The following is a 14,172-nucleotide window of genomic DNA, read 5'->3' as shown; positions in this document are numbered from 1 at the left end:
ACCCAGATGGTAAGGTCGGTCACCCCATAAAATATGTATATATAATATATAAATGCTCAGCGAGATGAGCTGAGTCGATTTAGCCATTTCCGTCAGCCTGTCTGTACATACGCGAACTAGTCTCTCAGTTTTTGAGTTATTGCTAATTTTTCGGAATCGCCGATATTGGATGAATAAAGCATATAGCTTCCATATAAACTGGCCAATCAAACTCAAGTCCTTGTAAGGAAAACTTTTTTATTTAACAAGGTATCTTCTCAAAATTCGGCATAGATTATTATCCAAGACAGCGCTACAATCTCCAAACAGCTTGTTCCGGTCGGACCACTATAGCATATAGCTGCCATACAAACTGAGCGAACTAGAGCAAGATAAAGATATCTTTATACATTTTTATGCTTTGTTTCTTGTTAAACCAGTTGTCAAACTAAGCATATGAGTTTGACATTTTTGTTCAGTATATTTCGACAAAAAAAATTTTTCCCCCGAGAATTTATAGTTGGCAACACCATTTATTGTTATTCGCTATTAGCAAGACATAATTATATGTGAATTTCTACAAGCACCGTTACGTAATTCTGACTGCTTATTTATTAGTGGCATAAATTAAATTTCACATTCTCAAATTCAAAACCATTTAAATGAACAAAGTGCAAGATTTAGTAGACAAGAAATTATAGACGCCATATCTATTGCACATAACAACAGATAAGACATATGTGACAATGTCATTACATAATTTCATAAACCAATGCATGGCTTCTGCCATCAAAATGAGCTAGTACAGCTAGGCAATTAGCAGGTGATCACGCGATAAATATTGTATTTAATAGCAGCGCAAGCAAATTACCAATTACATAACACCATCTGCATTAACGGCAAATTGTCAATGCAATCAAAGCAATATTGTTGCTGATTTGGTAAATAAATCTCAATTAAGATGCTGTAAATATTTGCTGATAATTAGTTGGTGTAAAGTAGTTGTAATGTAGTATAAGTGTCACTTCTCGTCTTCATTAGTCGCAAAAATGAAGAAAGCATTCAATACAGAAGTGTAGTTAATATGTTTGTGAAATGTTTACAAAATTATGTTGCTGCTATTTAAATATAATATAGCAAATGACGTGTATAACTATTGTGAAGTGAAGGAAGATATGCATACATATGTACAGTTATGTGCTTCACATAGTAATTTATGAAGAGCAAAGTAGGGCTAAAAGTTAATCATATTAATTACCATACCAGCTGACCCAGCGACGCTACAAACGTTTACAAAAAAACTACAGTCGATTTGACATTTTTGCTTAGACTTTTTTTTTTGGTTCACAACTCGATTCGACTAATTTCTATAAATTTTAATTCTTGATCAATTTAGTTTTTTAAGTAAATATTTCTTATATTATAACACTTATTCTGAAATTTGAAGGCTTTGTTATTGTCTAAGTCACAGCCACATTAGCCGCAAAGGTACAGACGGAAATCTGCCAATTAGTTATATGACGACTGACCAAACAATTTTGGTTGCTTTTATTCAAAATCTTTAATTAGGAAATTTATTATATTAAAAAAATATAGTGTATATACTGAAGGAAGGTGTAAAGGTTGGCATACTTCCATATAAAGCATCGACAAATCATCTTGTTTTCGTTAATGAGTTATAACACTTGACACAGATTGTTTTGAAATATACCAATATTTTACTCAACTTGCACACATATTCACATTAATATTTTTCGCACAAGTTTTTCGTTGTGTGGAGGACACAAAGAAGTGGCAAAGCAATTAATTTTCTCATTTTGTGCACTTTGGTATACGTACATATGTAGTTCTATGCATATAGGTATGTTGGGATTACGTTAACCTAGATTCATTTATATTTTATGCTCAAAGTTTTAGTTTACACTTCAAAAGCTGCACAGTTTAGTTGATAGAAAATGCTTTGTTAACACAAACTTATTTTACTAATATTTAAAAGTTTGTATACTAATTTCTTAACGCTTATCTTATTGTGAAAAAGCACAAACACAGAAATGAAAAAGTAATTAAAATATATTATTTTCTTATTATAAATTTTATGATCTATAAATATTTAAAAACAAAACAAAAAACGCCATAAAAATTAAAAATTGTCAACTGAACAAATTTAAAGTAAATTTTACAGTAAAAGTTGAAAATAAAGTGGCACAAGTACAGTTACAGTTATAAACACCAAAGAGACTACTACATTATGTATTGTAGTATACAGCTGCAGATATGAAGGAATGTAGCAGGTAATTTAAAACTTTAGACTCGTGGTGAAAAAATTTACTGAACAGTAATTTTTGTTCACTGATAAAAAAGCTATCTAATTGTGTTTGCCTACACAAGAGTATATTTTACAAATCATATTAATATACAGCTTTTTCTATGAATGTTAGCTAATATTCGCAAATTATCACGCAGTTACATATATGTACACACATAGCACAATTATTTTCCCAAAAATGTATGATCATTAGCCGGGACAGAAATGACCTTTATTTTATTACACAACCAGGCACATATATACAAAGTTTTGCATTGTCAAATGAGTGTGCGTTTAGAAAAAAAAGCTGGCAAAAAATTAAAAAAAAACATTTTACCTGTGAAACCTGCGGTGATTTTCAATTAATTTTAACTCAAATGTTCGCGCTTATTTTTTTTATGACTCACAGCATGGCTGTTAAGGCGTCGGAAAGGCGTGGGGATTACCAACAAGTGCGAAAAACAGAATGACTAGTTCGTATGTAATTTTTTTGCAAAATATGCATTTCAAGGAATTATTGGTTTTTAACAATATTCACACATTTATATACATATATCTACCATATAAACCTATTTTAAGTTTCATTGCCTCACGGACGACCTTGCGAGTTGTATTAACAGTGCGTTAATTTTTAGTAGAATGTCAAAATATCTGTGCCAGCCATGCTTCTGATAAAAAATATTATATATAATATAAATACTGATGCGGATTTCACCCGCTAGTAATCTTCTTTCGAAGTAAATAATACGCTAACTTAATATTAGTGAGGCAACGAGAAGAGAAAACATAATTTTAAGTTATTTATAATTAAGGTGGAATATTAGGAAAAAGCCATTTAGACAAATAAGTTTCACATAAAAAAGTTACTAGGAAAGCATATACAATTTTTTGAGTATAAATTGCTGTTGTTTTTTTTAATATTTAACAATTTTTTTCTTAACAAGGCTGGAAAAGATTCTATAATAATTACCCATACCATATTTAAATTGATAATTGACTAAATTAGGAGCCTATCAAATTAGCGACAAAGAAATTCAAAAGTTAACTCAATCAAGGGTAGTCTCACACACCAATAAACCTCACATTTCAGACGACCTTAATTAAGTCAATTATCAAATTGTATAATCACAAACTCTTAATTTCATTTCTCAATTTGACTAATTTGGCTAATAGTGGTCAGATTTGAACAATATCTTTTTTAGCGATGCCTTGGATAATAATTTATGCTAAATTTCGTAAAGATACCTTTAAAAAAAAGAAAGGTTTTCAAACAAAGATTTGAGTCTGATTGGTCAGTTTCTGTAACAGCTATATGCTATAGTTGTTCGATATCGGAGTTCCGTCAAATAAGTTTGGTGAGAAAACGACGTGTGCAAAATGTCGACCATTTCAAAAACTTAGGGACTAGGGTTCGCGTACATACTGCCGGACAGACCGATAGACAGACGAACATGACTAAATCGACTCAGTTCGATACGCTAATCATTTATATATATACATTTTAGGGTCTCCAACGTTTCCTTTTGAGTTTTACAAACACCTTGGCAAACTTAGCTTACCCTATTCGGGGTATAAGAAGAGACTTACAGGCTTGAAACCTGCTCAGTATGCTTAAGGAGTTTTTGTGTAGTTTTTTATGGCTGGTAGACCACGCAAAAGTTAGCGGTAGCTAATCGGGTGATAATCGGATGTTATTTGAAATCGATTCCGGGTTCGGTATAGTGTTAGATAATTACTACATCACGAATCCCAACAATGGACAAAATGCACTTTTACCGGGTATCAATTCTGAGGGATATGGATATATACAATATATATTTAATATAATGTCTGAATACAATTAAATTAATACAATTTAAAACTACTTCAACCAGAACAGGCATTTTAATGAGTTTCTAACCCTTAACTCTAGTCGAAATCGCTAGTTGATGGGCTGGTAATTGAAAATCTCAATGTGCAGACTTTCTAACGTTATTATAGGTAAGACATAGCCAGAGGTTAATATTAAAGTACGAAACATTTAAAGACTTTCGCTTTTCTGTTTGTGCTCTTCATAGTTATCAAAGAAAAAAAAAAACTTAACGACTTTATCGCGTATTCATTAATTTTTGCTGGTAAATTTCTAATGTGCATACCCATTTATACCCAAATGTGGTAAGCGCGTTAAATATAATTGTCAAATAAATATTAGAGATTGTGTGGCTTAATCTAGAGCAGTGAGCATTTAAATATTTACATATAATTGCAAAAGTCAGCTGTGTGTTAACTCATTCTTATATATTAGATAAACTGAAATTATACTGCTGCGCATTAATGAAAGCATGCCTTTTAAGCTGCTAAGGCCAAAAACTAAATCAAGGTCTGACACAAAGTAGTTCGCACACACACGCAGTGGCCTTTTTTTTTAAAGTTATTTGTATTTGAATACGCGTTAAAACAAAAAGCAAAAGTGGACAAATATAATTTTTATTACTAGCCATTCACTCTTGATATACATACATACATATGTACAAGTATTTAGCAAAACTTTAAACTTTGCAAACAAGTTTTTTGTTGTTATAGTTTTTATCTTTATTGTAGCAAAACTAGTTCTTAGCTCAAACTACGTAGTGCGCCTGCATAATGATTTGAAAAATATTAATTTCCATACAAAACGATTTCGACGTTGTCATTTTGCACCTTGCGCTCAAGCTTTGTGATTAATGCCATGCTCACTTATTAGATAAGTTTTTTATATAACGACATAACCACACCGCCAAAGTGCTGTAAAAAATCGATTTACTATATCAAAAAGGGGATTATCTGTACCTAAAAACCAAAAATGTAACAAATTTTGCTTATAGAATTAAATGAAGTTATTAAGAACACCACTAGAAAGAAGAAACCAACGTAAGATAGCTCGACAACACAATAGTCTAAATAATCAGACATGTTAAGAGCTTCATAATGTTCAAATTTAGAGAAATTAGTTTAATGGAGTAGCAAACTAATTACTGAACATCCATTTTAAAATATGTACTTTGAAGTTAGTCAATTACTTGTGTGACTCATGGGTGTGGCTCTAGTGGCTTAACCACCGACAGTAACTCAAAGAATAATAAGAAAGGAGCTAATCTGTAGTTAATCTACACAAATACTAATGATTTACTATTTTCCTACAAACAGCTTCTACCAATAGTGATGGCGTGATTTTGACAGCTAAAATTTTTTCTAAGTGTTCAGTAATATCTACCATTTCATCATGTTACGCTTCATTTTGGTACAACGCTTAAAAATTGTTAAAAATCTACGCAAATTCACGTTCTGCAGTGGCTACAATTTTTTTCATCGAAAACACTTCTTCTCAAATGACGCCCATTTCTGGCTTAATTTCTTCGTCAACAAACAAAATTGTCACTATTGGTGCGAGTCAACACCTCGCGTGGTTCAGGAAATGCAATTACAACCTCAAAAATTGACAGTTTGATACGAAATGCTTTAAAAAATGTTTAAATGGTTAAAAAATTTAATAAATACCAAAAGTGACTGGGTCAACGAACCATTACATATTTTTGAATTAATAAATTTTTTTTCAAAAAAAAAAAATATATTTTTTAGTTTTGTTGTGATAAATATAACGGTTAAAATTTAATTTAGTCATTTAAATAGTATGCCATAAATGAGCTATGTTAATATATACGAGTATATATAAGTATTTTATATACAAGTACATATAAATAAACAAACTTAGATTTTGTGTATTGAAATATATTTATTTGGCGCTAAATTGAAATTGATTGCATAAAATTATTGAAAAGAAGTGCGAAGAGGTGCAAAGTAGCACACAGACAAACACTGTTATAAATATTTACATGTATATCTACCATACAAGTATAACGGTCAAAGCATAACAAAGCACGAGCGTTTCAGCGTTGTCTGCGTTGCTATTTATTTCTGTTTCGATTTGCATATAAAATTAATTTGGTATGATTTGCATAAAAATTTAGAAATGTTAGCGAATAGAAGGTGAAGTCGGTGGGTTATGCAGTTTGAGCTGCCAATAAATATTTATATGAAAAGCGAATGCAGAAAAACAGCAGTAACTAGCGAAGATACGGTTGTCTATAAAAATACAAATGCACATATGTACATATATACAAACGAACATGTATACATGTATATACATAAATATTAATATGCACATATTTAAGCGAACACTGCAGACAACTTCAGAGATGAGTTATAACTTTGTTTTGCTTATACATACACACTACATATACATGTCAGAAACCTTAAGTGGAAATTAGATAATGCGCTGGTCACTGGAATTTATATGCATTTAGAAGTATAAGTGGTTATATATGTGTGTATATATATATAAGAGTATATAAATTAATATAATTTTATGATGTGCTGTTATGATCCAATATCTCTGTACAATAGTAGCCAATTAAAACTAGCAAACGTGAAATTAAAAGCGAGATATGAAACACAGCACCAGCACTATGTTGCGCTAGAATTGGCTGACATAAGTATATGTTTATCTATGCAATACCTGTATCAGTTATCATAATAAATAGTAGTTTGCGACATAAACACGACGAATGAGGAAGCAATTTCGCTGGGCATTAACTGCCAGTCGTATTCTACTTAGATCAGTGTTAAATATTTAATTGAAGTGAATCGAATTAATGTCACAGATATAATTATTATAATGAATTGAATACTCAGTTCAAATCCGCTGTAGAAAAATTAGATCAAATCGATGTAGAATGGGGAATAAGCTCCGTATTGAGTAATAAGGCTGGTCACTCTTGAGCTTTCTTTTAACAAAAAGCATAAGATAAGTTTAAAATCAGCACTCAACTGCTGTTGAGCTTTTGCGAGAACTATAATATTTCAAATAATAATTGTACACGAAGCCAGTTATTTTGCTTTTCTATCTTTCCTATTTTTTTCATGTTTTCAGCTAACAAAGGTTCACTCGAATTAAACGGCAGCAATAGCAGGTATAAAAGATTTTGCGAGAGTTTTTGCGCCGTTTTTCCGTCTGTCCATCGATCAGAAATTTTGCACACCTTCTTTTCTCTCCAAGAAGCTACTCATTTGTCGAAACCGTCGATATTGAGCAACTGGTCGATCAACATGCAGTGCTTGTATGGATAACTTTTTTAGTTGAAGAGATATATCCACGAAGTTTAGTATGGATTATTATCCAAAGCAACTGTATAGTATCCAATAAAATTGTTAAGATCGGACTACTGTAGCCTGTAGCTGTCATACAAACTAACCTATCAAAATCAAGACAAAGATTATTTTATATTCTTTTATGGTATAAGAAATGTACCTATGAAGGCTATTATAGCTTCGGTGCAGCCGAAGTTAATCTTTTATTCTTGTTATTTTTAGAAAAAAGATGAATATACATAAATAGATTAGTACACAAAAATTAAAATACATATGTACTTTTCAAATCAAATATTTCTGTTTTGTTTTGACTAAAGAGTTTTTTTTTTTTATTTTGCAAAGAATAAATATCCCAGCATTAATTTTTATACTTTTTTCCTGCCAAACTAAGTTTCAGTTTTTAGCTTACATAACTTAATTATTTGTACCTTTATACTAATTTATCCATACCTTCGAAACAGAGAATCTCTGAGCTCATAACTTAAAGCTCACTCAGAATATTCACAAATTAAATGTTTTCAATGAAAGTACATGTGCAAATTTTCTCGCAATTTAATGATGCTAATGGCCAATTAGTTTATCTAAAAGTATAACAATATCAACACGGCTCACCAATCTGCACTCTGAACTAAACTCAAAACTCAAGTCAAGAAACTTAGTCGGTGTAAAAGTAAAGTTATAACCATAATTACCTACTAGCAGTTGACCTCCTTGCTGAGACTAAAGCAATTAAATGGTTGTTAGCACATGTTTTTGTTGTTTGTTGTTCTTCTGTGCAAGATACTCATGATTTTAATGGCTTGGCGGTGGGAATTGAAGAATGAAAAAGACCATTCACTCTGCGGGTTTATGGCGTGCGGAGTAAAAGCTGCGGCCACTAATGTGAGAGTAAGAATTTAATCTAATAGAGATGGTAAAAAATGATTTGAAGATATTCTTAATTTCAGCTGTTGTACGATTTTCGAAAGTCAATGCATGCAAGATTATAAGATGGCGTGCTGATATTATAAGACGGATAAGATGCTAGATACTGTAAAGCAGAGTTTCATCATATTTTTACTGATCATTTCTGCTACAGAACTTGAGAAAATTAAGTATTAAAAACCTGATGAATGCTTCAAACTTAAAAACAGTTATAATAATAACCAATTTATTGGAAAAATATGTTTTATGGTATTCCAGTATTACACGCAATTTGATTGTGACAAGAATTTCCTGCCAATTCAGTCTTCAATACCATGGCAAAGAAGAGAAGAGCAATGCGCTTATGCGGCTCTTAATTAACACCAACACACCAACTGCTTCAACAACAATTAAAGTCAATCACTTTTTACCACAAATTTCCTATTCAAGCTTAATTTGTAAACATGAAGAATCAATCAAGCTAGAAGGTTGCGGTCAGTCTCTTGTAATTGGTCAAAGAATATTAATCAGCTCATCATTGTATGTTTTAAAGATCAAGATTATTAACAGATTCGTCTGAACTAGCTAGCCATATTGCTTGCAAGTTTATTGCCACAAGTACACATACAGATATATACACATAAACATATGTATATACTATACATGCGAATAGCTTCATTATTAATTTTAACCTTTTTTCTGTTATTCTCCTACTTAGATCATCGCAAATATAGTTGCCTCTACATGCATGCGAAATTACTAACCGTGTATCCACTTAAGTATTATTGTACGAGAGTGCATCCTTTCAATGATGCGTGTTCCAATTTCAAAGCACTTAAGCCATGAAAGCGTTTGTAATGGAGGAAGCGTACGTTTGAGAATTTTTTTCTCGCCTAAGGTTCATTGGAATATATATTATTTTTCACCTAACTTTTCTTTGACTTTTTAGGTTGATTATGTTCTTATTTGAGACCTATTATCAAGACGAAGTTTCGCCTCAATATATTAAGTTTATAAACTGGAAACTTCTACTTCCATTATAGAAATATTATTCATGGAACTGATTTTAGTTTGACGGATCTAAGCATTACTAAACATTTAGCTATATATATATAATTTGTTTAGGTAAGAAGAGCTTTATGTATTTGTATGCCAGCGATATTCCCCGAAAATTCTCATAATTGTATGTACACTTTATCAACATTGTAACAAATTTGCTATGAAAAACTAGAGACACATGAGTAGTACCAAAAATACCAATGATTTTCTTTGGGTTCAAAAAGCAATAAACAATCAATAGATTTACTCAAAATTTGTAGAAATTGCTATGAGGGTAATACAAATTAAAAGAATAGTTACCGTTATCAAAATAATTCGATGGAATTGGAGATCTACATTTTGTTATTTCTTTATACGTAACGATCTCAATCTCTAATCACTTTATACTATGCACATATATAAGCGCTGATGCTTTTATTTACCATTCCTAAAGATTCACACTCCTCGCTCAAGCAACGAATGTAGTGCAGTCACAATTAGTAGAATAATCCAATAATCAATAAGTGGATGAGTGAGAGGAAAAAGCTCGAAGTTTTTTTTTCATATCAATACGGCTGTATCGCACTTTAAGATATAATTGAAAAAGTCTCACATTTTCTAAAAAGATTTGTTAAGTGACTTACAGTCGTTTGGTCGTGGATTCGTGATTCAACAACTCAAAAGCCTACACTTTGACTTTTATTATAAGCCCAGAATATATGTAAAGCTGTCTATATGATTTTTGAATAAAATTTTCGGGCCCTAACATATGGATCAATTGTATAGAAAAAATATTTATTTATTTTTTCAAAATAACAAAGTGCTTTTATGCTAAAAGTTTACGATAGAATTGAACAATTCTACATAAATTAAATTAAAAATCTTAATTAAAAAAGTTGCTAAAAAAGCGGTTAATAAAGCTGTTTACAAGCTCCATTGCATACAAATTAATTTTCTAGAAAATCCAACGATTAGTCTCAAAATACAACAGAGATGGAAATTGATTAGCAGCAGCAACTAGTCAAACTGAAAAGTTTCCCTTCAAACATGTTATTTGGGGTTAAAATTGTTTGACATTTAGAATATTATACATTAGATAGAAAGTTGGTTACGCAATCTTTATATGTTTTGAAATTATGTGTTACATTATTATTATTTATTTGTTATTTTTAAGCAAAAAATCTCGTATATGCTTAAAATAAACTTGGACTCCAGTATATATTGCGGTGTTTGTTCTGACTGGTTATTAACATGATCAAGAAAAATTTTCGTAGAATAATTGATTTCATATAGTTTTTAATTAAAACTAAAGCGAAAAGATATTTGGAGTAGTCAAATTTAGTGAATGCACTAATAAAAAAAATCATGACACGCTTTGAACTATTTAATATTGCTTGATGACAAAATTACAAAATTTCCGCGATTACACTATAATATATAACGTTATTTATTAAGTGCATATTTGCAATATTCCTGCTTTGAAACACATATTTGGATACAAACACTAATTATTGGTTAATCATTTTAACTAAGGTGCAATCATAAATCACTTTAAATATACTAACTATAAAAATGTTCACTCTATGCTTACATGTGGAGACCCCTTTGGTATTTGGTACGGAGGAAAAGCAATTTCTTCATTCTATCAAACTGCAACAAACATTTTTCTAAGAACCATATTTCTAATAACCACAAAATACACATATTATTATTCTAATTTACGTGAAGAGCTTACCAACAACATTCATGTTGTGCACCACATTAGTGCTCTCCTCATGCGCACCCACTTCTGTTGCCGCAACTGCTGACGTCATCGTCGCTGCGGCCTCCGTCGTAGTTAACAATTGTGCCTCATCTCGTAATACTGCTGACGTTGTAGTTGTTGCTGTTGCAACAGCAGGAGTAGTTGATGAGGCAGCAGTCGTTGAACTCACGTCAATCAACACAGCGTCAGTGGACTGCTCCACGGCATCTGTAGACGTCTTCATGTCAGTTTCGTCTCCATGTAAAGACGTTGCATTCACGCCAGACTTCAACTCCGCTGCAGCGATTACCGGCAGTGTTGTGATGGCCTCATCGCGCATTGCTGTTACAATTGCAGCTTTATTACTAGGCACAGTTGTGGCAGCTACATTTGCATCGTTACTCGGCAATTCCTGTGCATTGGCCGCTGGTGCAGCGACCAAGAGTAATGCACAAAATGCGCTGATGAGCAATAGACGCAAATGTTGTGTTCTTGTTGTTGCTGTTGCTGGCATCTTGTTGGCACTTTTTCTTCGTTTACCGTAAAGCGCATACATTGCGGATTTTTGCGGAATTTTTAGTATGCGCTGGGATTAGATTTCGTATGTGTGTTTGTGTGTGTGTGTTAAATGCAATCTATTTTGTTGTTGTTTTCTCTTTATGCTTAGGCTCTATGTACGCTAATTTAATTCGTTTGAATGAATATTTTTTTTTTGTTTTTTTTTTACTTGTTACGTTCGCTTTAATTTTGTTTCAATTGCACTTCCCTGTTTCGTCAGCAATGTATTTGTACGATTTTATAGCGATTTGTTGTTGTTACTTTTTGCACATCAACAATGTGGCAGTGTGCTATTGACGATTTTACGATTTTTCGGCGCTTATTTAATCACAAATTGACGATTTGCCGATTTGCTGGGAGCGTTGATTTTATCACTTCGCGTTTTATATTGCTCACCAAAGATGAACGGTATTTTATTTGATTTTTTCAGCGCACCCAATTAAGGTTACTGTAATTCAATCGTTTTGACACAATTCTTATAGAAGGGAAATCAGGTTTTGAATTTCACAACCACATTTTTGTCAATCAAATTAACTGTAAATATATGTTTTTTTTAATATTTTTAAGTTTTTAAATATTGTAAAATTTTTGAAATATTTAAAAATGTATACTTTTTATTTAACTTTTCTATATATTAAGTCATTTCACCACCATTTATTTATTTATTTTCAATCTCTAGTAAAAATTAGCAAACAATTATTAAGTATCGAGTTGCTCGCTTCAGTCTTTTGTACTGCCATTAGTGATTTTACGGCACTCCAATTGTCCTTTCATGCTTTAGCACTGCATTTACTTAATTAAGACTATACGCAAACAAACTGTTAGTCAGATTTTTAATAGCTTCTGTGCTACATTACGTTTCTCAGATAATCGCACAGTTGCGTATTAAGTGAACAGCAACAATAATAGCGTAGCCAAAACTATGCCAAACGGTGTTATATGGCATAACAAAACTAGGTTGATACGCTATCAGTGTAATCACAATAAACTGATAAAACTAAAAATCAGTGGCACATAGAATTATATTGAGAATGGATAAAGCTGTGTATTATCTTGAAAAAGAATATAAAAGAGGAAAAAAAATTCGATTTTGGCTAACAACATTTTGTAGTGTCTATTGCCGAAATATATTAACACAACCTTTAACACAGTCTTTAATATGAAAAATCCAGCTTTAACTCAAATCCGTTCTTTGGTGGCGCCTAAAAAAAAGTAAATTAGAAATAGTTTTTGCATTTTGAATGCATTTGCTAGTGATTGAGCAACTTGGTGAACATTTTTGTTTGATTCTGCGCTTTAGAATTAATTTGCCATTTAATTTAATATTAATATTAATATTTGACAAATTTCAACTATTTTTTCTTGAAAGAAAATACTTTAATAACCCTTTTGTATAAAATGCTTGAGAAGGCCTTAAAAATCAGTGCATAATTTTTTTGCGAAAAATTGTGGTGTTTGAAGGAAAATTAATTATATCATACTAAAGAAATGAAGTATTCAAATGTTGAAAACAAATGTAGTTTTATACTTAATTTACACTTATTACAAATGAAAACTACTTTGTGAATAATGTTGGATCTTAATATAAGTTCCTTATAAAGTTTTTCAGTAAAAAGTAATAATATTTTAGAAAACTATGAAAAAGGGGGTACAATAACTGTATTTTTAGCAAATTTTCGATGATAAAAAAGATACCAAATTTTTTGAGCGGTTTTGTGGAGGGAAAGCATATAAAAGGTTTACTTATTCACAACGTATATCTTTATCGCTCACCTATAAGTTTTTCGCATATTAACATATGTTTTCATATATTAGCATATATTTTTATATATTAAAATTATTACCAAAGTTTTAGATATAGATTGAGGTTATATTGAAAGTAATTGTTCTAATTAGCGCATATTTTTGCATTATAATGGTATAAACTTGAGACATCCTTAATGAAACAGGAAGTGCTTATTCTACGTATACAATTTTGCTGAAGGCAGATACAACAAGTTGGCGGTACTGTAAGCTTTAAAATTTTGCCAATTAACTGTACTGTTGGCTATAAAATCCTTATAGAATAGAGACCAAATAAAATATGCAAAATATACTAGTTCCTAAAAGCCTTTATAGTTTATCTAAGTAAAAGTAGCTTTTATATGCAACCACATTTGCTTCAAGCTTAAATATAACAAGACATCATAACCTTTTGCCATAGAAAATTACACCCGTATAAATAACTGCTCGGAGTCAAGTTATGTGACATAAAAATATTACACTGTGTTAAAAAAATATGACAAACAAGCGCATTGTTTTTGCACAAGAAAACATCAAACAAAGAAAGTGCAAAAGTTACTAGGTTAAATAAACATTTGTGTTCAAGAGGCTGCAAACTAAAAATACATAGAGTATGCAAACTTTTAAAATATGTCAGCATAATCTCAGAGCCGTAAATATGGCATTTCTATATGTCTGATGCAAAAGCAATGCTTAT

General features: G+C 31.2%; 1 protein-coding gene across 2 annotated transcripts in view; it reads right to left on the bottom strand.

Moving 5' to 3' along the window:
- sas (stranded at second) overlaps window positions 1–14,172 on the bottom strand; it is a 53,636-nt gene that overhangs the window by 37,088 nt on the left and 2,376 nt on the right. For both annotated transcript variants that reach the window (XM_036378110.2, XM_036378112.2), the window contains exon 2: window positions 11,127–12,227. In XM_036378110.2, the coding sequence (XP_036234003.2) occupies window positions 11,127–11,691 (565 nt within the window). In that variant the 5' untranslated portion in view covers window positions 11,692–12,227. The remainder of the gene's footprint in view (window positions 1–11,126; window positions 12,228–14,172) is intronic.

Source organism: Bactrocera oleae, chromosome 2 (assembly GCF_042242935.1).
Source record: "Bactrocera oleae isolate idBacOlea1 chromosome 2, idBacOlea1, whole genome shotgun sequence".
Taxonomy (NCBI): Eukaryota; Metazoa; Arthropoda; class Insecta; order Diptera; family Tephritidae; genus Bactrocera; species Bactrocera oleae.
The sequence above is the reverse complement of the archived record's forward strand: the minus strand, read 5'-3'. Positions and strand labels throughout refer to the sequence as shown.